Source organism: Simochromis diagramma, unplaced genomic scaffold (assembly GCF_900408965.1).
Source record: "Simochromis diagramma unplaced genomic scaffold, fSimDia1.1 OVJJ01000208.1, whole genome shotgun sequence".
Lineage (NCBI taxonomy): Eukaryota > Metazoa > Chordata > Actinopteri > Cichliformes > Cichlidae > Simochromis > Simochromis diagramma.
In genome coordinates this window covers 160,038-182,107 of record NW_024386789.1, presented here as the reverse complement: position 1 = coordinate 182,107, position 22,070 = coordinate 160,038, and the positions used below count along the sequence as shown (strand labels likewise).

At 41.1% G+C, this 22,070-nt stretch overlaps 2 protein-coding genes across 8 annotated transcripts in view; one reads left to right on the top strand and one right to left on the bottom strand.

Annotated features, from left to right (window-relative positions):
- Positions 1 to 14,732, top strand: part of si:dkey-191m6.4 (rho GTPase-activating protein 22) — a 39,154-nt gene extending 24,422 nt beyond the window's left edge. For 2 of the 4 annotated variants that reach the window (XM_040023118.1, XM_040023122.1), the window contains 7 exons: positions 3,471 to 3,599; positions 7,996 to 8,203; positions 8,304 to 8,436; positions 8,514 to 8,587; positions 8,677 to 8,798; positions 8,927 to 9,938; positions 11,427 to 14,732. In XM_040023118.1, coding sequence (XP_039879052.1) covers positions 3,471 to 3,599; positions 7,996 to 8,203; positions 8,304 to 8,436; positions 8,514 to 8,587; positions 8,677 to 8,798; positions 8,927 to 9,938; positions 11,427 to 11,649 — 1,901 coding nt within the window. In that variant the 3' untranslated portion in view covers positions 11,650 to 14,732. The remainder of the gene's footprint in view (positions 1 to 3,470; positions 3,600 to 7,995; positions 8,204 to 8,303; positions 8,437 to 8,513; positions 8,588 to 8,676; positions 8,799 to 8,926; positions 9,939 to 11,426) is intronic. The other 2 variants (XM_040023120.1, XM_040023119.1) reach the window with 1 other exon arrangement.
- Positions 14,733 to 17,443: 2,711 nt separating this feature from the next.
- Positions 17,444 to 22,070, bottom strand: part of mapk8b (mitogen-activated protein kinase 8b) — a 31,562-nt gene continuing 26,935 nt past the window's right edge. For 3 of the 4 annotated variants that reach the window (XM_040023115.1, XM_040023114.1, XM_040023116.1), the window contains exon 12: positions 17,444 to 21,785. In XM_040023115.1, coding sequence (XP_039879049.1) covers positions 21,595 to 21,785 — 191 coding nt within the window. In that variant the 3' untranslated portion in view covers positions 17,444 to 21,594. Of the gene's footprint in view, positions 21,791 to 22,070 lie in introns of all 4 variants that reach the window. The other variant, XM_040023117.1, reaches the window with a different exon arrangement.

Genomic DNA, 22,070 nt, shown 5'->3' with positions numbered 1-22,070 from the left:
ACATAAGTGGTCCGCAGGTGCGCATTCGCTCTCTACATAAAACACGTGCACTAGATAAGACGTTGCAACGCGCGTTTACGTACATAAGATTTTCTGGAGGAGGACAGACCTTTGTTTAGAGCTCCTAAAGATGTCGAAGAAGCAAGCTCCTTTAAGTAATTACTTTGGTGTTCCTCCACCTCCAAAGAAATGTCAGAAGAGTCCGAACCGCAAAAGAAGCGCGTATTCTCGGAAAAGTGGTTGGAGGAGGTGAGCTGGCTTCAAACAAATGATGAACGCACAGAGATGTGGTGCAGAATATGCTGTCTTTTGTGTCCACTTGTGTGCACCCCTGAACATAAATATACTTATGATGAGAAAGTAATGCACTACCTCAACTGAGTGCAGGTATCTCAACCTATTGTGACAGTTTACTAAGTTCTAACAGTAACTTCAGCTAGGAGAGCTCTTGTTTATACTCCTGTCCTCCTCCACTCATCCTTTCCACTCCTTATCGTTTATTCCACGGTGTCTATGAGCTTTGTGACATTTAAATACTGAAGCAGGATTTCTCCAGGGCGTATCTTCAATGGAATATACATAGGCACTCCTAACTCCTAACACTGCAGCTTTACGCATGTGCTCTGCAAACATTTATCCTCTTTGCAGGCTCAAATGTCAACCTCTGTCTCATGCCTGTGTGGAGCAACCAAAATCAAATTCATTGCAGGGAGCTGAAGAGGAAAACCCAGTCAGACGACTGTCTGCAGTAAACATTATCTTAACTGGCTGCAAATAGGATCTTTGTGTCGCTGGTCAATCCAGGCTTGGATGTTCCGATTTAAGTGGCTCTGTGTGTGTAGAGGAGATGTGGTAGCACTTTAATGTCCAAATCTCTTCTCTACATTTTTATCACCCCTCTTCTCCTGTGGACTTATTTACGAATCATGCTTCTATGACACTACATATATTGCTCATTAATACAAGCAAGCTTGACAGTGAGTCTATTTCCTCACAGTATTCCCAGACAGTGGAGCATTTGTGATGACACGCCGCTGTGTATTGTTGATCATGGTAGTGTGTTTGAAAAGCTGGGTGACAATGGCACTTGGCTTTATAGCACCACTGTTTATATTTGGTTTCCCTTCTCACAACTAAATGACTGTAACAACAGTGACTGTGCAGCCACAGCCAATTGCCCACATCTAACCCTAATGCCCAAGTGCTGCTGAAGATCACATTTCACACATTTGAAAAACAAAAATAAGATGTTTGGTATTCTTATATCAACCTGGCGTCGCTCACTGTGACTCACACCGAGTTTACAGTACGATGTGATTTTCTTCCCCACATGTTTTCAGGCAGCTATGAGCTTTGCTAATGTTTTAGATCCCTCACTTCTTCTCTGGACCACAGTGTGGGTCACAGTGCAAAAGTACAAGCACCCAATAGGACAGCTCTGCCATCTAGTGGTAAGAAACCCACATTTCTAAAGCACAGTGATTTTTCAACCTGGTTTATCCAAACGAAACAAGTTTAATACACAAAATTTAAAAATGGACATTTGCTGCTGTCAGAAATATTATAAAATATCTTTGATAAAATAAGATAATTTTCATTTTGAATTCACTAATGTCCCATCTAAATGTCTCATCTAGGGAGGGAAAAGAAAATCTGCTACCTTGTTCATCTTCAAATAACATTTTTTAAACCTTTAAACGATGTTGATATTTGAGCCTAAATTAAGACCTTCAATTTAAATTTAAAAAAGGAGTTTTCAAGAGATTGAGGGGTTATTTCAAAATGTGATTATGTTATTTATTTTTTTAATTGTTTAGAAGTTGGATGTGTGTGTGTGTGTGTGTGTGTGTGTGTGTGTGTGTGTGTGTGTGTGTGTGTGAGGGGGGTATCTTCAAGTGTCATTGTCTGTAAAATGTTCAGTTTGATGAACAAACTATACATTTAGATATCAATACCCTACCAGCAAAACTGTGGTTTCTCCAGGCCTTCAAATCTGCTCTTGTTCTTTGTTGTTACATCATGAGGCCATATTCACAGAGTCACAGTACCAAAACCTATAACTATATACCTTTTCTAGATTTTAAAATGCCCTTAAAAATGAAATAAATAAATAAAAAAAATTAAAAAAAAGTAAATATCCAGCTCTTAGTCCAAGAGCACCTTTGGGATGTTTAGGACATTCAATCGACTAGCAGAGGAATTACCTTTCATTTGTACTGTTATTCACACAACCATTACCGTTCTGTCTCTGAGATACCCCGAGCAACATTGATAGATACCCTTTTAGCCAAAGATGCTAGTCTCAAAAGCACTATGTCAAGGATCTGCAATACACTAGCTCCCAAGTAGGCTTTGAATACAGTTCTAGAACAAGAAACAAGAAACTGTATCTCTACTTTTAAGATTAGGCTTGAAACTTTCCTTTTTTGCTAAAGCTTGTTGTTAGTGCTGGATCAGGAAACCCTGAATCCTCCCTTAGTTATGCTGCAATAGGTGTAGGTTGCTGGGGAATTCCGATGATGCATCCTATGAGTATTTCTGCCTCAGTTACATTTATTACCCACTATGTGTTAACAGACCTCTCTACACTGAATCACACTTGTTATCAATCTCTGGCTCTTGTCCACAGCATGTCTTTTATCCTGTCGTCCTTCTCTCTCCCCAACCAGTTGCAGCAGATGGCCCCGCCCCTCCCTGAGCCTGGTTCTCCCAGAGGTTTCTTCCTGTTAAAAGGGAGTTTTTCCTTCCCACTGTCGCCAAAGTTTTTTTACAGGGTTTTTCCCTGTATGTGTTATTGTAGGGTCTACCTTACAATATAAAGTGCCTTGAGGCGAATTGAATTGAATTGAATCCACCTTACCAAACCAAAACGTTTAGTCCAGTGCAAACGTATGTTTTGGACTTGTTTTCAGTTTAAATGTATTATTTTGGTATCAAACATGCATAACATAGAGACCTAATAAGAGTTCAAAACCTCTTCACCTTAAGGTAAAGAAGATCAAATTCACTTATATATGTGTAACTAGTAAACAATGCTCTCTGCGAAATCTGCTGCTATCACAATTCCAACTTAATCCAAATAATCATTTCCCCTTTATCAGATCTGTGAGGTTTTTGGCTTATTATTTATCATGTTACATGTTTATGATATCTGTAATAGTTACTTGTTAATTCTTAACAGTAATGGTTTGTTTTAAATGTTTTTTCTGTTAGAGTTCATCTTCTCAACAATTTATTATCTTGTATTCAACTGCTAGGATACTTCAGAGAAAGTCCTGAGCAGTTTGACATTTATTTCAAGGTAAATTTATGAGGCAGTTCCCTATGAAGACAAAAAACCAAACAAATAACCAAAAATAAAACCCATCTAGTAGCATCACACTGCAGACCACAAGTTTGATTCCATGATTAAGCCCTATTTCATCTCTGTTGTACTCACTCATACGCTTCTTCCTTGTGTGTCCCCGCAGGCGGAACAGGAGAGAAGGATCGGGCACCCATCAGCCATGAATCCTTCCTGCTCATGGCAAACTCCCAGAGCGATATGGACGACTGGGTCAAGGCCATACGGCGGGTCATCTGGGCACCATTTGGAGGAGGTAAAGCCAAACCTTTGAACTGAAACACAAAAAAACATATTAGGCCACCAATCAGTAGCAACTAAAAATCCATATTTCTCTAAGGAAAATATACAAACATAAAAGCCAAGCTAACACTGCTTTTGTTCATCATCTTTGTGTAAAAGAAAGCAAGATATATTATTCATATTTCTTTGCCAGCAATAATTCAAGGCGTGCCTTCCAGTGCAGGAGATTTCCTCTCTGCCTTATAAGCTCAACACATCGCCCAAAATATTTGAAACTTGCTCTTTCTGCTAGAATAGAAAAGACTGCAGTCCACATCTCTGCTCTGTCTTTAATGTTTAGGTAACACACTTGAGCTGAGCTATGCAAACTATCTCCAACCCCAACTCTGTCTCATTTCTTTAGCCTGCAGGTAATTCTCACCCTGTCTGCTCAGGATGTCTAACTAGTGTGACGCGACATAAGGCCAGAAATATAACCAGGCCTGTCTGGTTATGATGTGGGGCATAAGGAGCAGCTGAGCAGGAAGGTGTTGGGTTACAAAGCAGCTCTATATTAACAGGGGGATAAATGTAGAATAACACATAAATAATATACTGTATGATATCATTAATCTAATTTTAATCCTTGTCTTTAGTAAAGCATGTTTAAGAGCTGCTGGCAACTAGCAGACCTATTCTTTATGAAAATGAGTCATTTATCTTTGTTTATTCCCTTAATTTTAGAAAATAAAAACACCCAAAAAAAGAAGTTCTGTAAGCTTGGCTGATGGAAAAATAAGGGAAGATCTATGACAAGCATGACTAGCTTAAATGTCCACACAAGAAACACAAATAACAGACGTTTATAAATAGCTAGCATAGGCCTAATTAATTAAGAAAAAGTTGCAATACCACAATGCTATGCACGGAGGTTAGCACTGCTCTCACAAAACAAGAAGTTTTAAATGTGGGCTTGAATCCACTGGCTTGCTGGGGTCTTTCTGTGTGGAGTTTTCATGTTCTCCCTGCGTCTGTGTGGGTTCTCTCCAGCTTACTTCTACAATCCAAAGGCATCCAGTTAGTAATTGAAAGGTCCCAAATTACCATTAAGTGTGAATGTGAGTGTAACGTATTTGTGTCTGTGTTAGCCACCCCCTCAATTTGGATAATAGAAGAAAATGGATAGATAGATTTTATACTTGGTGCATGAAGAAATGAGAGTAAAGAGTCCTGGGTCATCTTTCCAGTCACACTAATGTTTATCATTTTGGACAATGACAGCATTTCTCACTATCTGAACTTTTTTAATACCCCCAAAAAGATTTGAAAAATAATAATTCTTTTTAATCTTGTATTAAATATGTGCTAGTTTTTTGTCTATGCTAGCTTTTTATTAAAACGCTAGCATTTTGTGCTAGCAACTGATAAAATTCTAACAGCATTTTTGTCCAGCTTTTTGTTAACTTTTCTGAAATGCTAGCTTTTTGTGCTGCTAGGACAAAAAGCTAGCATGTTTTTTTCTAGATTTTTGACCGTTGAAAAGATGGCAAAAAATGCTAGCTTTTGTGTAGGTCTTCGAAAGGAAAAAAAACTAAAGCACCTTTAAAAAGTTTTTTTTTTTTTTTTTTTTTTGCCTGTCCCATTTGGTTCTTTAGCCGTCAGATTTGTTGTCTGCAGACCAACAAGGATACCCAATGGATTTACTTTGCAAATGGATCATCACGGCCTTGCCGTATTGGTCCATTTGATCGACCTTTGTTGTTATTATTTATTTTATTTTATTTTCAGTTGTTACAGACAGGACAGACATGACTGAGGGATAGGAAAGGGAGAAAGAAAGATGAAGGAAAAGAAAAACAGAAGGGAAGAGGGACAGTGAAAAAGGGCACTTAAAAAGAGAAAGAAGAAAAAAAAATCTCCTGGATCACCTGTTGAGAGAAAAAGAAGAGAAAACAAGCAAAAAAAACAGAGCAACATACTAAACACAACAGCATCGCATTAATCTAGCTAAGTGTAAACAGCAGTAAATACTAAATATTGAATTTTGTTGTGTAGCAAAAAGGACAGACAGTGCACAATATGCTTGGAGATGGCAGCCAATAGAGGTGTAGTTTATGTCTATGAACAGTGAACACCCGTGTGCACACCTGTGTGGATCAGCGCGCTTGTATTCAAATGGTTTCCACATGTAATGGTCTGCTAGAGGATGTAGAGAGCCATATCCTCGCCCCCCAGGGCATGAAGCAGGCATGGAGGAGATCCAGGCCCCAGACATCCAGAGGCCCCAGAGTGCGAGAGCCCAAAGAGGACCACCGGAGGGGCATCCGTGCCACCCTCATGGGAAGAGCTGAGGAGAGCCCCAGATGAGGGGTCACCCAGTAGCCACGGAGCAGAAGCCAGAGGGGGCTGCAGTGGCGTGCCTGCCGGCTCTGCCGGCAGCCAGCTGTGCCAGAGTGAACTGAGCCGCAGGCCGAGAGGCCGGAGGCCCGAGGGCCCCCTTTGCCCCAGAAGAGGCCTGACCGAGCAACAGGCACCAGGCCCCACCAAGTAGTCACCGGGAGTGAGCTGGTACATACCTGAGTGCCCAGCCCCGGTCACCAAGAACCACCAACGCACCGACCCCTGAGGGCATCAGTTAACGGCAGGGAGTGTGGTGAGGGGAGATAGGCCTTGGAGGGCCTGGGAGTTCCCAGAGAGGTGGAGTGTAAGACCCGACCTGACATATAGACACGGACACAAACATGCATTCCCACCCTCATGCACACATATACAAATACTTAGCACTAACCCAACGTAGGGATAGACATACATGGACACTGTACACACAATCACACTCCCCAAACAAACTCTATACCCCGGGTCCAGGTACCCTCACCCCTGGAGGGGGAAACGGCACCTAGACCCAGGAGATGTTACCCTTTCCCCCGGGGTGGAGGCAAGCAGACCACCCCAGGCTCCGCAGCAGCAGGGAGGCCCCGCATCCCACATCCCAATCGGACGGCCAACACCTCCTTCCAGCCCCCCCGCCCCAATGGCCAGCAGAGAACAGGGGTGTGTGAAGACTCCAAACCTCCCTCCTCTCGCTCATGTGTAGTGTTGCTGCGTGTTGTTCTAAGGTGCATTTAAAACACGGGAGAGCATGGTGCTGCTGCCAGAGAGCAGCAGGTGTTAGCACGGCCCCTCCCGAGAACCCTCAATGTCTACATGGATTTAAAATTGAGAGGTGGGCACCGGCGCCAGAGGTGGGGTTGAATACACAGACCGTCCACTGGACGCCGTTAACGTGCCCACCCTCAAGGCCCTATATGTATGTGTTATGAGAGTGTGAGTAATGTGGATGTCTAAGTTGTGGAATAAAATTGAGGCACAGGTGGCCAGAAGGGGACTTTATCCTTGGTTCTTTGAAGCGTTTTTAAGCTGATACGCGGGGGTTTATCTTTCCAAAGGAAAAGTTTTAAAACGAGATAGAAAAAAAATTGTGAAAAAGAAACAATAGAATGAATATATAATAATATATTTTTGCGCATTAGCTTAGCTTATCATTAGCCTATATCACTAGAATTTTCACTTTCCCCTCAACATTCATACTAAATGCACAGTGAAAGTCAATACACTGACAGCTACACAGCAAAATCTCCAGTGTTAAATTAACACTGGAGATTTTGCTGTGTATGTTCAGAGTGAATCCCCTGACCGGCTGGGTGGTATTTCCAGCCTCCCTCTCCAGTTCACAGGCAAAATGTGCCAGTCTGCTGCCTCTGTGTCCAGAATAGATCTGTGCCAAATCATAGACCCCTCCTTAACAGCAGCACTGCAGTCACAGCAGATCCCATGCAACATGTCTCTGCTTCCTCAGCTGCTCTTTCCAAGCTTCTCTGTCATTTTCCTCAACTTGGCTTGTTTCTGCTGAAGTCTGTGGGATAAATGAAAGATTAATTACCAGCTACAAGAGTCAAATGCCTGAACAGGAATGGATGAACATGGTGAAATGTGGGTTGGGGAGGTATGACAAACGCTTTCTGCAACTGTGCAGCTCCTGTTCTTTCAATTACTACCATTACTGCAAGCTAACATCCAGCTGTGACTGCTGCAGCCAAACAACAGGTAACAACCTGCAGTTATTAGGATGTATACAATTAAGCATGTTTAGATATTTAAGTTGGCATATAATTGCATATTTATTCTGGGCATTTTTTTTCCTCTGTTCATGTTAACTGTCACTTTTTATTTATTTATTAATTATCTTTGTAATCATATGAAGGCTACAAATAACCACAAAGATGCTGTTCCAGAAACATCCTGTCATATTCAATTTTCCCCACAGAATAAATGTACATATTTTCATCACTTGCTCCACAATCCAAAAACCAACTACGGCCTCGTGCCTTCAGAAAGCCCTGACATGTTATGTTTCTTCCATCTGTCAACAGGGATATTTGGCCAGCGTCTAGAGGACACAGTGCAGTACGAGAAGAAGTTTGGCCCCCGCCTTGCACCCCTGCTGGTTGAGCAGTGTGTGGACTTTATCAGAGAGAGGGGTCTGGATGAGGAAGGTCTCTTTCGAATGCCAGGACAGGCCAACCTGGTCAGGGAGCTGCAGGAGGCCTTCGACTGTGGGGACAAGCCCCTGTTTGACAGGTGGGTGAGAGGATGAAATGGGAAAGTTCACTTTGCCAAAGACTTTTATGATCATCACTGATTTGAATTCTACTGAATCATCTTTCTTTCTGACTTGCAGTAACACAGACGTCCACACAGTGGCATCCTTGCTGAAGTTGTACCTGCGAGAGCTGCCTGAACCAGTTATCCCCTTCTCCAAATATGAAGACTTTCTAACCTGTGCGCAGCTTTTGGCCAAAGATGAGGAGGAGGTATGTGCTGTTTACCTTTGGTGTGAGGACTTTGAGTGGTACTGTGAGTAGAATAAGGATGATTTGTCTCATATCAGGGAGTCCAGGAGCTTGGAAAGCAAGTTAGCACTCTACCTCTACCGAACTACAACCTCCTCAAGTACATATGCAAGTGAGTGACTTCACCCGTTAGGTTGAGAACTTAGGCTTTTGTAGCCTAATAAGTTTTTTACTCTAGTTTTTCACTATATCTCTCCTTAGATTCCTTGATGAGGTCCAGTCCCACTGTAATGAGAACAAGATGAGTGTCCAGAACCTTGCCACAGTATTTGGACCTAACATCCTTAGACCGAAGATGGAGGACCCAGTCACTATCATGGAAGGTACAGACAAAATAATGACAATCAATTAAGGTTCTGTTTTTCTGTAATTTATTTATTAAAAATGATAGTTTAGAATAAAACTAAAAAAGTTATACCGACACCGGCTGAATGTGATTTGTATTGTCTAGGAACTTCTCTTGTCCAGCACCTGATGACAGTCCTCATCAGGGAACACAACCGTTTGTACTCAGGGAGGGAACAGGAGGGGCCAGCTCTACCCCAAACTGAGATCCCCATCCAAGGGCATCATCTCCAACACCGCAGCCTGGGAGCCTGGATCTCTGAAGAGGACCTTCAGAGTTGCCCCGTCTCCAACCCAGACCAAGATCTGCACAGCAGTGCCTCATCCCTGGACACCAAGCTGTGTGCAGCCGTCAGTCCCACTCAGACCCCTAACCCAAACCCTGGACCAAAACTTGGATCTTCATCGGGAAAGGGTGAGACGGTAATCAGTCCGAGTAAACAAGCCAAGACCATGCCTTCCTGGAAATATTCCTTCAAAAGCTCCTCAGCGCCTCGTTCCCAGCCGCAAGCTAAGCAAACCAGCAGCAGTGGCTCCGCAGCAGATACAACCAGTCTGTCTTCTGGTGGTGGAGGAGGTGGAAGCGGGGGCAACTGGCTTATGAACGGTTTGTCCTCCTTGAGGGGACACCGGCGCACATCTTCAGGGGAACGGTCCACCCGTGACCGTGACTCCACCGGCTCGTCCCAGAGGCTGTCCACGTATGACAACGTGACCTCCTCCTCTAGCATGGGGAGCGTTCCAAGTGTATCCAGCACACCGTGGTCCACGTCCTCCTGTGAAATATCTGTCCCGGACTCAGCAAGCGAGCCCCCGGTGCACCAGAACTGTGGAGGTGTGGTGGAAGGTGGAGAAAGCCACAGAGAGATTAACAAAGAAAGGGATGGAGGGATGACGACAGACGCGAGCTCAGAGCAGGACAGTTGCGAGGCCATGGAGCTGTGCAGCAGCAGCGCAGCCTGCAGTGAAAATGGAAACGTGGCCACGGCAGCCGGGGTGCCGTCCATTATCATGTCCGAAGATGGAGATGGGGAAAAACTAACACTGAGCAGCCTGGTAGAGGGACTGAAAGACGAGCTGAGAAAACAGAAGACTACATATGAGGCCAGGATCCAAAAGTAAGTCTCTGATGCAGGATCTTTCAAACTTATAATAGTAGTGTCGGTCTTTTATATGGTAAATAGAACGACATTTGAATGAACTTTATGGTTTTGGATGTCAGGCTTTTATTTCATTAGCACAGAACCAATGGAAGTACTTCAGTTACAACCTGCTGTGAGCCCTTTAAAGGGCACTTTCGTATTGCTGTTCTTTACAGTTGGGGGAACACGTCAGGAAGACACTGAATAAAGACTGAATAAATAAATATGAAATACATCCTGAGATGGAAAAAGTTCCCAGAACAAAAGATTGTATATTTACCATAATTCAAATTACCATTTTTTATACTAAACCCAAATGGCATGGTTAAAGCACACCTATGCTCAGTTTGTAACACACCAATTTAAGTGTGTTAACACTTAAAATGTTGTTACCTGTAACACTGAAAATGAACTGGTATTTTCAAAAACCTTTCCCTTTTTGCAACTAAAGCCTGTCATGGAAATAAATAGCTCTCGGCTAGCTATCGAGCTGGTGGGTAACAGATGTCTCAGAAAAGCCCACATTTAAAACAAATATGCAATATCTTGATAAACCGAGCAGATATTTGAAGTTTACACACCCACATTCTTGCCTGAAAATATGTTAAAAGTTTATTTTGTGACCCAGAAAGATTAATAAGAGTAATTTTAAAACTTAGTAGCGGCCGCCATTGGCAGAAACTGGAGTTTGGCTGGGCTATGAATTCTGGGATATGGTGGGCCACGAAGGACACACCCGACCCATCCTTCAAATTTGGGGAAAAGGAGGACGCATTTGTCGGCTGCATTCGGAGGAGTCTACGAATTTGGACAGCCTTCGGCACGTCGCTGTGACGTAATCGGTCTACAAATGCGTCCTCAGGAGGATGCAGCCCATGAATTTGGACACGACATTGTTTGGTCTATAATTTTAGTCTGTTGTTAGGTGGTTGCATGGCAACATGATGACATCATAATATATTATATATAATTAAAGCTGGATATAAAGGAAATTTTATCGTTGCAAAATTAAAGTTATACAACGCTCTTATAAGGCATTAGAGGTGCATAAATGCTGCAAATGGGTCATTATAGCCCTTGGTAGGTGTTGGCTAGGCAACGTGATGATGTTATTATCTGCTATAGATAAGAACTATAAGCTATACCTGTGTGCCAGTTTTGGTAGCTCAGCTCCAGATAGTGTTGGAAATGTTTGCAGAAAACTGATAGAGATTATATTACGCAAGTAAGACGTATATATATATGTAGAGAGAGAGATAGCTAACAGCGGTTCTTGCAGGGCAGATTTGTTTTATTTCCTCCAATGCCAAGAATATCACATTAGTATTAATCTGGGCACACGGGTCAGACAAAATGTTGGGAAGGTAGGAAGTTGTTTGAAATGTGCTTTACTGGGTGGTTCAGCCAAACAGAAAAAAGGCAAATGTCCGTGACCTTTTCTGTGTGTATTGTGCTTCCACACAGATTGGAAGAGTCTAGTGCTGCTCTGTGTGCCCAGATGGAGCGTTTGGAACAGGAGATGGAGCAGGAGAGGAAGAAGCAGCGCATGCTGGAGATAAAACTCAGAAACTCTGAGCGGGCACGGGAGGATGCGGAGAATCGCAACCGCCTCTTGGAAAAGGAAATGGAGGATTTTTTTGCCACGCTGGGCGATCTGGCCCTTGGTGCAAGGACTAGTGACCTTTGATACACGGCCTCTCATCTGTCTCGGGGTGGGGGGTGGGGAGGGGGGGACATTTTGTGGTATGGGTCCTAACTCAAAATAAGACTGAAAATAGAAAATAAAGAAAACCTACTTGTGCACATTCAGGAAACGTTAAAAAGATGCGTAGAGATCAGATAGAAAATTCTGAAGGAAATAAACTTTGACTGTTTTCTTTCTGAGGATCATCTCTACTAAACAGCAAGTGGTCTTGATTTTGTTACGCATGCTTCAAACTCATTTTAAAAAGATGGCCCTCCTGTGATTACTGCAGAGGTTTGTCTTACAAATGGAGTTCAGGTGCCTGGATATGAATGGTGGAACATAATGTAACATTTTATGAAGTGGATAGCACTGACTTCTTTAACCACTACTTTAAAAGGACAATAACTGAATGGATTTTGTGTTAAAAGTGTGCAACTTAAGACAGCGGACTGCTGTCTATCTGTATGGGATCTTAAAGCAATAGCTTCACATTTTGGGAAATACACTTATTTGCTGTCTTGCGGAGTTAGATGAGAAGTGTGAAACCAATCTCATGCCTGTATGTCAAAGAAGGCGCTAAAGCTAATAGCCATTGAGCCTAGCTTAGGGGCACAAACACGAGGCTCTAGAACCATTGGTAAAGAGCCATTTTTTAAGAAGTTTTTTTTTTAAGCTATTAGGCTATTGATTATAAAATGCAAAAGCCTACTGGGCTTATGAACACAGCTTCATAGTGATTGTTTCAAAGTAGGCGTAAACATGTTAATAGGTAGCTAAGACATAAATAGCTAATACCTTAGAGATATTTTCTTACACTTCACAGTTATTCTGCTTTGTTGATGATTTTAAAAAAGGGAAAGTAATTAGTTTTTGTTAGATCAAAATATCATTTTAGTAATAAAAACTTAAAACCAACAAAGAATCATTAATAGACAAAAGCTGTTATGCATAGTATGGTAAAAGACTTTAATTTACACCTGTTAGTAATAAGTCATTATACACCTAACAGGTGGTGTTTCCTTCATCATACACCTCAAAAAGCATTTTGGCCCCATACATAGATTTTTTGGTCAGAAATTGCTAGGAATGGCTCATTTGATAAAGGTAGCTAACCAGTTAGCCTAGCGTAACACAAGTTAAAATGGTGGCCTTGTACTGCTTATATATAAAAACTTCACTGACACTTGCAAAGCTAATTGATTAACATATATAATTTCATTTTCTGGGCACTTAAAAACTAAAATATTAAGAAAATATTAGGTTGTGGTTTTCATGCTAACCCGAGGTAGCTATGTCTAGCGTTAGTATGCATAATGGTATTGGACTTTTTAGCTAAAACTTGGCAAGAAAGCAAATACACTTCCCAAAATGTCAAACAGTGTCTTATACTGCAGGGTCAGTTTAGGCTGTAGAGGAAGCTAGCAAACGCTTTTCTGTTTCAGAATTTGAAAATGTTAGTTTCTAAAAAAGAACTGTAACTTTTACAAATTGACCCTTTTTAAATATAATTTTAATCTTTTAAACACCAGACACTGAAATTATACTAGGTTAGTGCTAGCCAAAATCCCATTCATGTACTGTATATCTTCAAATCTGGGCAAATGAAAGTTTTTGAGTAGCTTATAACTTCTAATTACGAGTATTTTGTACTATTTGGGTAAACTGACTCCTTAACTACAGTGGTAGCTTTAGCAGGTTCAATTTGTATATTGCAACACAAAGGCAGGTTTAAGAAAACTACTCTTTCCAAACAGTTTCTTTTCAGAGGGGGAAAAAAAGCAAACGCATTAACAGATGGGACTTCTGCCATAGCTCTTCTTTATCCTCAGGCTCTTCCAGTGCCTCTCGTCACCATCGACATGGTTCCCGAACTCATTTGATGGCGAAGCCTCAATCTTTGGTTCGCTCTGATCCTCACTGATGTCAACATACCTTTAATGTACAGATAATATAACAGGTTCTTTTCAGCTTAGCACATGGGATATGTGCCTCAGTACATGAAGGCCATTTACAGTACACAGTAAAATACCAAAGCTAGACCGCCTCAGTTCGCTCACGAGAGATCAGAATGGCCTGCCTGGAAGCCATGTTGATTTTGGCACACGAAGCTGAACACTGCCCTCAAAGAAACAATGGAGTTTCCTGGTTGTGCCTTCAGGGAAGTGTTCTGAACTAGGAAAAATTAAGTGTTGCTTGCTTGTCCACAGATGTGGTGCATATACTTCTCCATAATAGCTTTTTTAAAAGACATATGGAATAAACTGCTGATGCTGATGAGTCCCTCGAAGGTGCCAATTCTTGTGAAAGTGAATTGTGAATTGAATGGAAGTTTTGCATTAAGAATGTATCTTTATAGTGAATGTAATGTGTCGTTGATCAAACCAGCCCGATAGAAAATTGTAAACAATAGAGAAAGTATCAAACTCACTGTAACACTCAAATGTCTGCTCCCAAGATGAGTGAGTACTACTGAGTTTTGTGAGAATGTTATCTTCAGCATCTTACCGTTAATCAGAACATCAAGAGGTGTAACTAGTGACAGTCAATCCCCGAAGGGCCCCTTAGGCAGTACAATTATATGTGAAAGCGTGCTTTTGGTTGGGCAATGTGACCATTTTTTAAAGAGCTAAAATACAGTGTTGTTATATTGACTTCATTTGCACATGTACACGCTGGTCTAACTCTTTGATTCCAACAGCCTTTTACTTTTCTCCTATGTATGTCTCATGACGAAGGTTAAATGTTTGTTATTGCTCTGCGGATCATCTATGGTGCTTATTTATTATGGATTTCCACTATTGTAACAAATGGCCATGTATGGAAATAAAGGTGACAAGGATTACACACATGACGGTGATGAACCTGACCTACTGGAGTTTCTGATCTGTTAGCGTTACAGGTGATAACTTAGCGCTCCACCTTCTGTTCAAATATGGCGACTTTCGGCCCCAGAATCAAAATGGGTGTGGTCAAATCCTGACACTGGCCTCCAATTTTCTATACAGTCTAAAGCAGCGGTCCCCAACCTTTTTTGCGCCACGGGCCGGTTTATGTCCGACAATATTTTCACGGATCGGCCGTTAAGGTGTCGCGGATAAATACAACAAAATAAAACCAGTACTGGTACCAAAAAAAGGAGGATTTATTCATAACACACGGGAAAAGACCCATGGAAACAGAGTTAATGATAAAAATGATTTTTATTAAAATAGCGATAAACCATAAATTTCACACCCGAGCTTCAACTCTCGCGGCACGGGGATTGGGGACTGCTGGTCTAAAGTCTTAGCCCAAATAGCAGATGCTGGCTAATAATCAATCCAATCCTGGCACACCTCACAATCCTGTAATACTTAAACTTTGAATGATAGAATAAGCACAACACAGTGAGCATATTTTGATCTCACAGAGATAATAAAGAAGTGAACCTAGCTTCAAAGTGATGATTGGCAACATAAAACAACTGCACTGTTACAAAAAGTAGAGTTTTCACTTTTTACCAAGTAAGTTTTTTAGTGGATTTATGATGGCTGATGATCCCATTCAGAGTAAAACGGTCCAGGAAGATAAGTTTTAAGATTCAGCTACTTTGGAATAGATAAGATGCAAGGGTACCTAGACCTGGGGTATAGAGTACGCTTGGGGAGTGTGATTGTGTGTACAGTGTCTATTTATGTCTGTCTCCACGTTGGGTGAGTGTTGAGTACTTGCATATGAGAGCATGAGGGTGGGAATGGATGTTCGTTTCTGTGTGTGCCTGTATGTCTGTGTCTATATGTCAGGTTGGGTATCAGACGCCACCTCTCTAGGGACATCTCAGGCCCTCCAAGGTATGGAGGCCTATCTCCCCCCACCACTCCCCCTGTCAGTGGCAGACACCCTCAGACATCGGTGCGTTGGTGGTTCTTGGTGTCCGGGGATGGGCGTCCAGGTACACACCGGCTCACTCCTGGTGGCTGCTTGTCGGGGCCTGGAGCATGGGGCTCAGTCGGGCCCCTTCGGGGTTGGGGTGCCCTCGGCCTCTCGGCCTGGGGCTCGGTCACTCTGGCACAGCCCCCCCTGGCTTCTGCTCCGCGGCTGCTGAGTGACCCCTCATCTGGGACTCTCCTCAGCTCTTTCTGGGACAGTGGCGCGGCTGCCCCTCTGTTGGTCTTCCTTGGTCTCTTGTGCTCTGAGGGCCTCTGGATGTCTGGAGCCTTGATCTCCTCCATACCTGCTTCATGCCCTGGAGGACGGGGATGTGGCTCCCCACACCCTCTAGCAGATCATTACATGAAGGAACCTTTTAAAAACAAGCGCGCTCACGCTCACAGGTGTACACACGCATGCTCACACACACAAACTACACCCTTTTTGGCTCCTACCTCAAAGCACACTGTGCGCTGTCGATCTTATGTGCTGCACAATAATGTTTAATATTTAGTATTTACTGTTATTTACTGTTAGATTATCGAAATGATATTTATTATATTCCTCTTTTTTTCTTTCTCGACAGGTGATCCAGGTGATTGATATATGTATTTTTTGTCTGTTTGTTTTTTTTCGGTTTTTTTTCTTTGCCCTTTATCACCGTTCCTCTTCCCCGCTGTTTTTCTTTCCCTACCTCTCTTTTTTTTCTCCCTTTTCTTTCCCCCAGTCATGTCTGTCCCGTGTGTAGCAAGTGAAAATAAAGTAAAATAAACAATAAAAACAAAGGTCAATCAAATGGACCAATACAGCAAGGCCAGGATTTTCCATTTGGTGAAAGAAATCCGTTGGGCATCTTTCTTTGCCTTTAGACAATAATTCTGATGGCAAAAGAACCAAACGGGACAGGCGAGGAAAAAAAAGAAAAAAGGAATAGATAAGATGCCAGGATGTAGACGTACATGGTGTTTTTAGGTTCTCATTCAGACCCAGCTCTTTGTCGATGCCTAGCTTCTTATTCAAATACGGTCACTTTGGTTCACAATAAACAGAAAACAAAACAAGATGGCAACTGCAAAAAATACTAGTCACTGATAGTTTACTTTTTTTCTTCCGTTTCCACAACTGACTGTTCCCATCCTTGTTTCAGGTCATTTGGTCTATGGCAGTTCTTTCCCAATGACCACTCAGGCCATTTAAAAAAAAAAAATAAATTAAAAAAAAAAAAAAAAAAAAAAAAAATCAAACAAGCCATGAGTGGTCATCACTTGTTAATCTTAACTATACCTGCAAAATATCACAAATAACCAGAAACACACACACATCAATACTTGTCCTTAGCTGATGAATATATCAACTGACCCTAACTGATTGTCTCAACAGAAGCTACATTTTGATTGAAAGGGTTTCATGAATGTTTGACATGTGTGGTGATGTTTAAGGACAACTACATGTATATTTTTTTTATTATTATTGTCATTACTGTTATTATGGTGCTTCACAGTTTGCTGGTCCTAAAAGGTACTTTATGTAATTACCCGCTGCGAATCTTAAATAAACCTTGCACCACCAGGGGGCAGTATTTTACCAGGTGGTATGTTGAAATGTTTGATTTTTTTTTTTTTTTTTTTTTTTTTAGCCCAAGACCACTTTCTGTATCACCCCTTTCCAGGCAAAATGTGTCTTTAATGACTTTCACAATTAAATAAAGATTATACCGAATATACATATTCTGTTGATAGTATTAGTTACTTCTGGGAGGATTTAAATGCAGGGATTTACCGCGAGTACCCTTAAGAACTGCATTTGTCTTTATTCACAGACACAGACATACAATGAATGAATCAAAGTGTATTTGTTTTATTTGCAGTATATTTTATTTTTTTCATTTTTTTTCCGTTTTTGAGTTTTTAAGAGGTGGCATCATCAGATCCCAATGCATGTATTCTAGTAGTGCACTTCTTTGTGGGTTGCGGTTTTTTGGGTGTCGCAGATCCAGGAAATCTTAAAACTACTTGCATGGCTGGATTCACTAGCAAACATTACAAACCAGCACCATACATATAATGAATTCTCGTAGGTATTGACTCATTTTTTGTGTGAGTTTCTTAACAATATTATTCTAAGCATGTCCCCAAATCAAAAATCTGTCACCCATGTGTGAGTCAAAGAACTTTCGGTCTCTGCATCAAACTCTAGGTGAAAGACTTTCTTTGTTTCTTTGTTTTTTGACGGGTAAGACCAAATACGTAACATTTTGACTATAAACAAGTCACAGAAATAAAAACTGATCTTATTCATTTTAAAAAAAACAAAAAAAAACAAAATCAAAACATGGATTGACAGTACCAAACATTTTCTTTACCTTCAGGAGACAGCTAACAAAGGCTAGGCCCATCACATACTACTCGCACAGTTTGCTGAAGGTATTGCACATTTAGTTCAAAAACAAAAAGAAAACAACAAAAAAAAAAATATACATATAACAATTCTCTTACTTCTAGGTGAAGTATACATAATGTACAAAACTAGAAGTCTGTTGAAACCGACAAATAGTACACTTTCAAATAAATAAATAATGGAATCTGTTATTCACATGTCTTCGATAGCTAATTCTGCAGGCGACTATATGCAAGAACAGGCAGAAATTCAGCGTGAGGTAGTTCATCAAAGCTGACTTGAATCAGAATGAAAGTGGTTGAGAGATGTAATAATGACAAAAACAACAACAACCTCAGAAGAAGAAAATACTCCAATTATTTGTTCCTACCGATGGGCTAAGAAAATTAAGAGCACTTTACAGAACATCATCTTTCTTTTCAGCTAATATGACAATTTGATGCATACCACTGCTTCTCTGCATTAACTGTGTCATTTAAAAAAATCAATTTTTAGTTTACAACATTTAGTTAGAAACTAAATGACTGCAGGTTGATTTTGTTGTGCTGTATGGGTGAAGCTCCACAGCTGCTAACGCTGTACTTTGTCCTTAAACTTGCAATCTTTTTAATAGCCACGAGTCGGCTATTAAAAATAAAGCTTGGAGAAACAGCACTCTGCTCTGACCTCAGTAAACACTTTCCTGTTTTTATGTAGACATCATCACAGAGACTGTGTCCATCTTTTATACTTTAATACAGTGTAGCTCAGTGTAAACGCTAACATTTGCCTCTTAACACACCAGATATTAAGCTAACACCAGGCTGCCATTTTGGATGCTAACTGTCCTGTAGCTCACTGATAGGGCCAGCTTTTGCTTTGTAATGTAAAATATTAACAACTGTGCAGCTAAGTGATAGCCATGTTTGTCTGCTGATATATGAAATACTATTGGCTGTGCAGCTAAATGACACCAGCGAAGCTAGTAACATGACAAAAAAAAACCCCAAAAAAAACAAAACCAACAGTTGTTTCGCTAATAAATTACATGCTAGCTCAGGAAAGAAAACATGCCACCCTTTGGGAAAATCTGTTTTGAATAATGTGTGACTGTTGATCTGATAAGTTTGGATCTGATAAGGTTTTGGATAACTAGCTGGCTTATGTAATATGTCCAGCTTAGGACTATTAGCGAGCATTAGCCATCACAGACTGGTGCAATATTAGGCGTTTACGTTAATTTTACTATAGATAATTTTTCAGCTATTTAGACATATTTTATGGTTCAACCTGATTGAGTAAAAACCACTAGATGTAAAGTTACTAGTTGTTATAGATCAATAACATGAATAGGGTGCGAATTCAGAACCTGACACCGACAAGGCCCTCAGTGGTGTTAATATTTGAGAAATCATGCCGTTAATAAATGGTTAAATATCTGGCAGAGAAGTTGCCTGAGTGGAGCTACAGTGTATGCTACAGTCTAAAGATAATGTCACCACTGAAAACAACAGGATGCAGACGGTGTTGTCTTACACAATTTCACAATCCTAGCACTGTAGCATGTACTCCTCTGCTGTCAGCATCCACGATCCACGTGAGAGCGCATCACATAAATAAATATTATGCAAACATTTGGTGGCAGGCAGATTTGCTGCAAGAAAATAAGCTAATATGGCTAGCTGATTCAATATGGCAAGGACATTTTTTTTCAGTTAATACAAGTGTTATGTGCGCTGTGGATGTGGCTGCATGGCTCTGCCTTTCTACTAGTGTCAATCTGCCTTTCTAATATTAAACTTTATCCAAAGCTTTTTAAAATACTAGCATGAATTCAGTCGCAGAGTTTGCTCATATAGTTTGATCCAGCACTTAATTTTTCTGTCCATCAGTCAACAAATTAAATGAACTACTTAAAGAAAATTACATGTATAAAAATTGTCATTATTCTATATGTTGGTTGCTGTCACTGCAAAGAAACACTTCTTTTTACTTTGATGAAAGACCTTGATAAAACTGCCTCTTCTTCTGAAATGACTCCAACAAATGCATAAGCACCTCAATGCATACGTCACCACCACCCTCTCCTGCAAGACACCGCAGTCTCTTGCTCAACAGTCCAAAACCAAAACAAGTAGAAAAATATACAACACGCTCGTGAGAACTACGACCTCCCCTCGCACGTCACCGCTCTGACATGGAAACTACTGTTGTTATCCAGAAGCTGACGGATAAAATGCTCCCTCCTACACGCACTCAGGAATGAATGACAAACAACAGGCACTTTTCCTTTCAACACAAAAATCATATACACTTAAAACAGGACGCTATTATTGCATACAGTAAGAAAAAATTTGTTTCTTTTGACTCTGGTTTTTGTGCTGCTAGGTTATATAGAGATAGTTCGTTTGAGCCATAGTTACAGGCAAGTCTAGTTCGCAAAGTGTTCGCTGATTATTACGAAAAAAAATTTGAAAATTAAAAACAAAAACACATTACTAATAACGGGATCTGAGAGTAAGGAGGCACACACCTTTTACACCTAACCGCTGTCGCTCCGAGATGCCAAATATCAACACGTTCGCATGCGTTCTCGAATATCACGTCGCCCTACTTGACCGAAACACATTCCACTTACGCCATCGCCGACTTCACAACCTCAAACTACTCTACGTCTTACAAAAACCTCCCGAAGCACGATGAAGAACATTCTGAAGTCCTGAATTGATACCGAAACTATTCCGCCTATCTACTTCCAACGTGTCGCACAGCCATCTGCAGATAAGAGGTACTTTAAAAGCACTTAAAAATAATACAGAAGACAGTCATCAAGAGGATATCCTGCAGGACCTAACTGTGCCATAACCAATCCTGTAGTAAGAGGTTAAAAAAAAAAAAAAAAAATCAATCACATGGTGAGAAAATGTCAGCATTTTTAAATGATGGGAAAAATACGTTGATTATAAAGCTTTCGTTAAAGTTAAAATTTACAATGAAGAATGTAGTACTGACTCAAAAGAGTTCAAATAAAAGGATATACATATGATCTAATATCCACATTATGGGAGAGAGAATAGAAACGGGGGGAGTGCTAAGACAAAGTTTGTCAATTAAATTAGGTTTTCAATGGCTCACTGCAAACTTGTATCGAAGAGTAAAACTACATCTACAATAAAATCTGTACAAACTCAATCTACACGTATATGGCAAATTGTAAAAGCAGTAGCTTAACAAGTGGAAAAAAAAAAAATCACATTGAAACATTTTACAGATATTTCTTTAAATTTTCACTGTTGGCTCATACAAACCGGAATATAGTGAAATGATAAAAATTCTCTGATCATCTCAGGTTTCTGAAAAATTAAGAAATTCCACAATAAATTACAGCTAGGACTCAACTGAAAAGAAATCCTAATTTTGTTTGTTTTTTTTTTAAAAAAGAAAAGAAGAAAAGAAAAAGACTACAGCTTTCATTAAAAAAGAAAAAGATCTGTCCTTTCAGAAATGTTTCAAACAGCTAGCTAGTTAAAGCTACACTACTGAAGACGAGCACGGAGGGGAGGCAAACACAGCGGGTGGGTCTAGGGGCCGGTGTCGGGCTGGTGGTCTTGGATGTGACCAGGTGGTGTGGCCCAGCCCAGAACCAGGTGTAGGCGATAGTCATCTGCAGCAGCCCATTGGGCCGGAGGCTGTAGCAGCGGCGGCGGCAGGGCCCGCCGTCTCCAGGCTGCTGTCGGTGTCGGTCAGGGTCGGGTCGGTGGACATTGAGGAGACATCGTTGGCGGAGGTGGAGGAAGAAGTGGAGGGATGGTGCTGGTGGTGCTGCTGGGGGCTGCTGCTCACTGCTGCACCTGTGCTATGAGAAGCAGGGATGGGCCTGTGGTCAGTCACGGAACAGCATTGTGCTTTAGCAGCTGATCTAATAAAGACACGGGATGGTGAAGGCTGGTTTTTACATTTGACAAACCAACGAGTGGATTCATTCTGAACCACATGCCGTATAAATGCCTGAATGTATCCGGTTTATCTACACGACTTTGAAGATTCACCGAAATAATAAATAAATTAACACAAATGTGAGCGCGGGTCACGTCAGGGCCAACGCTGTTCGCATCTACTCCATTAGAGCGATTACG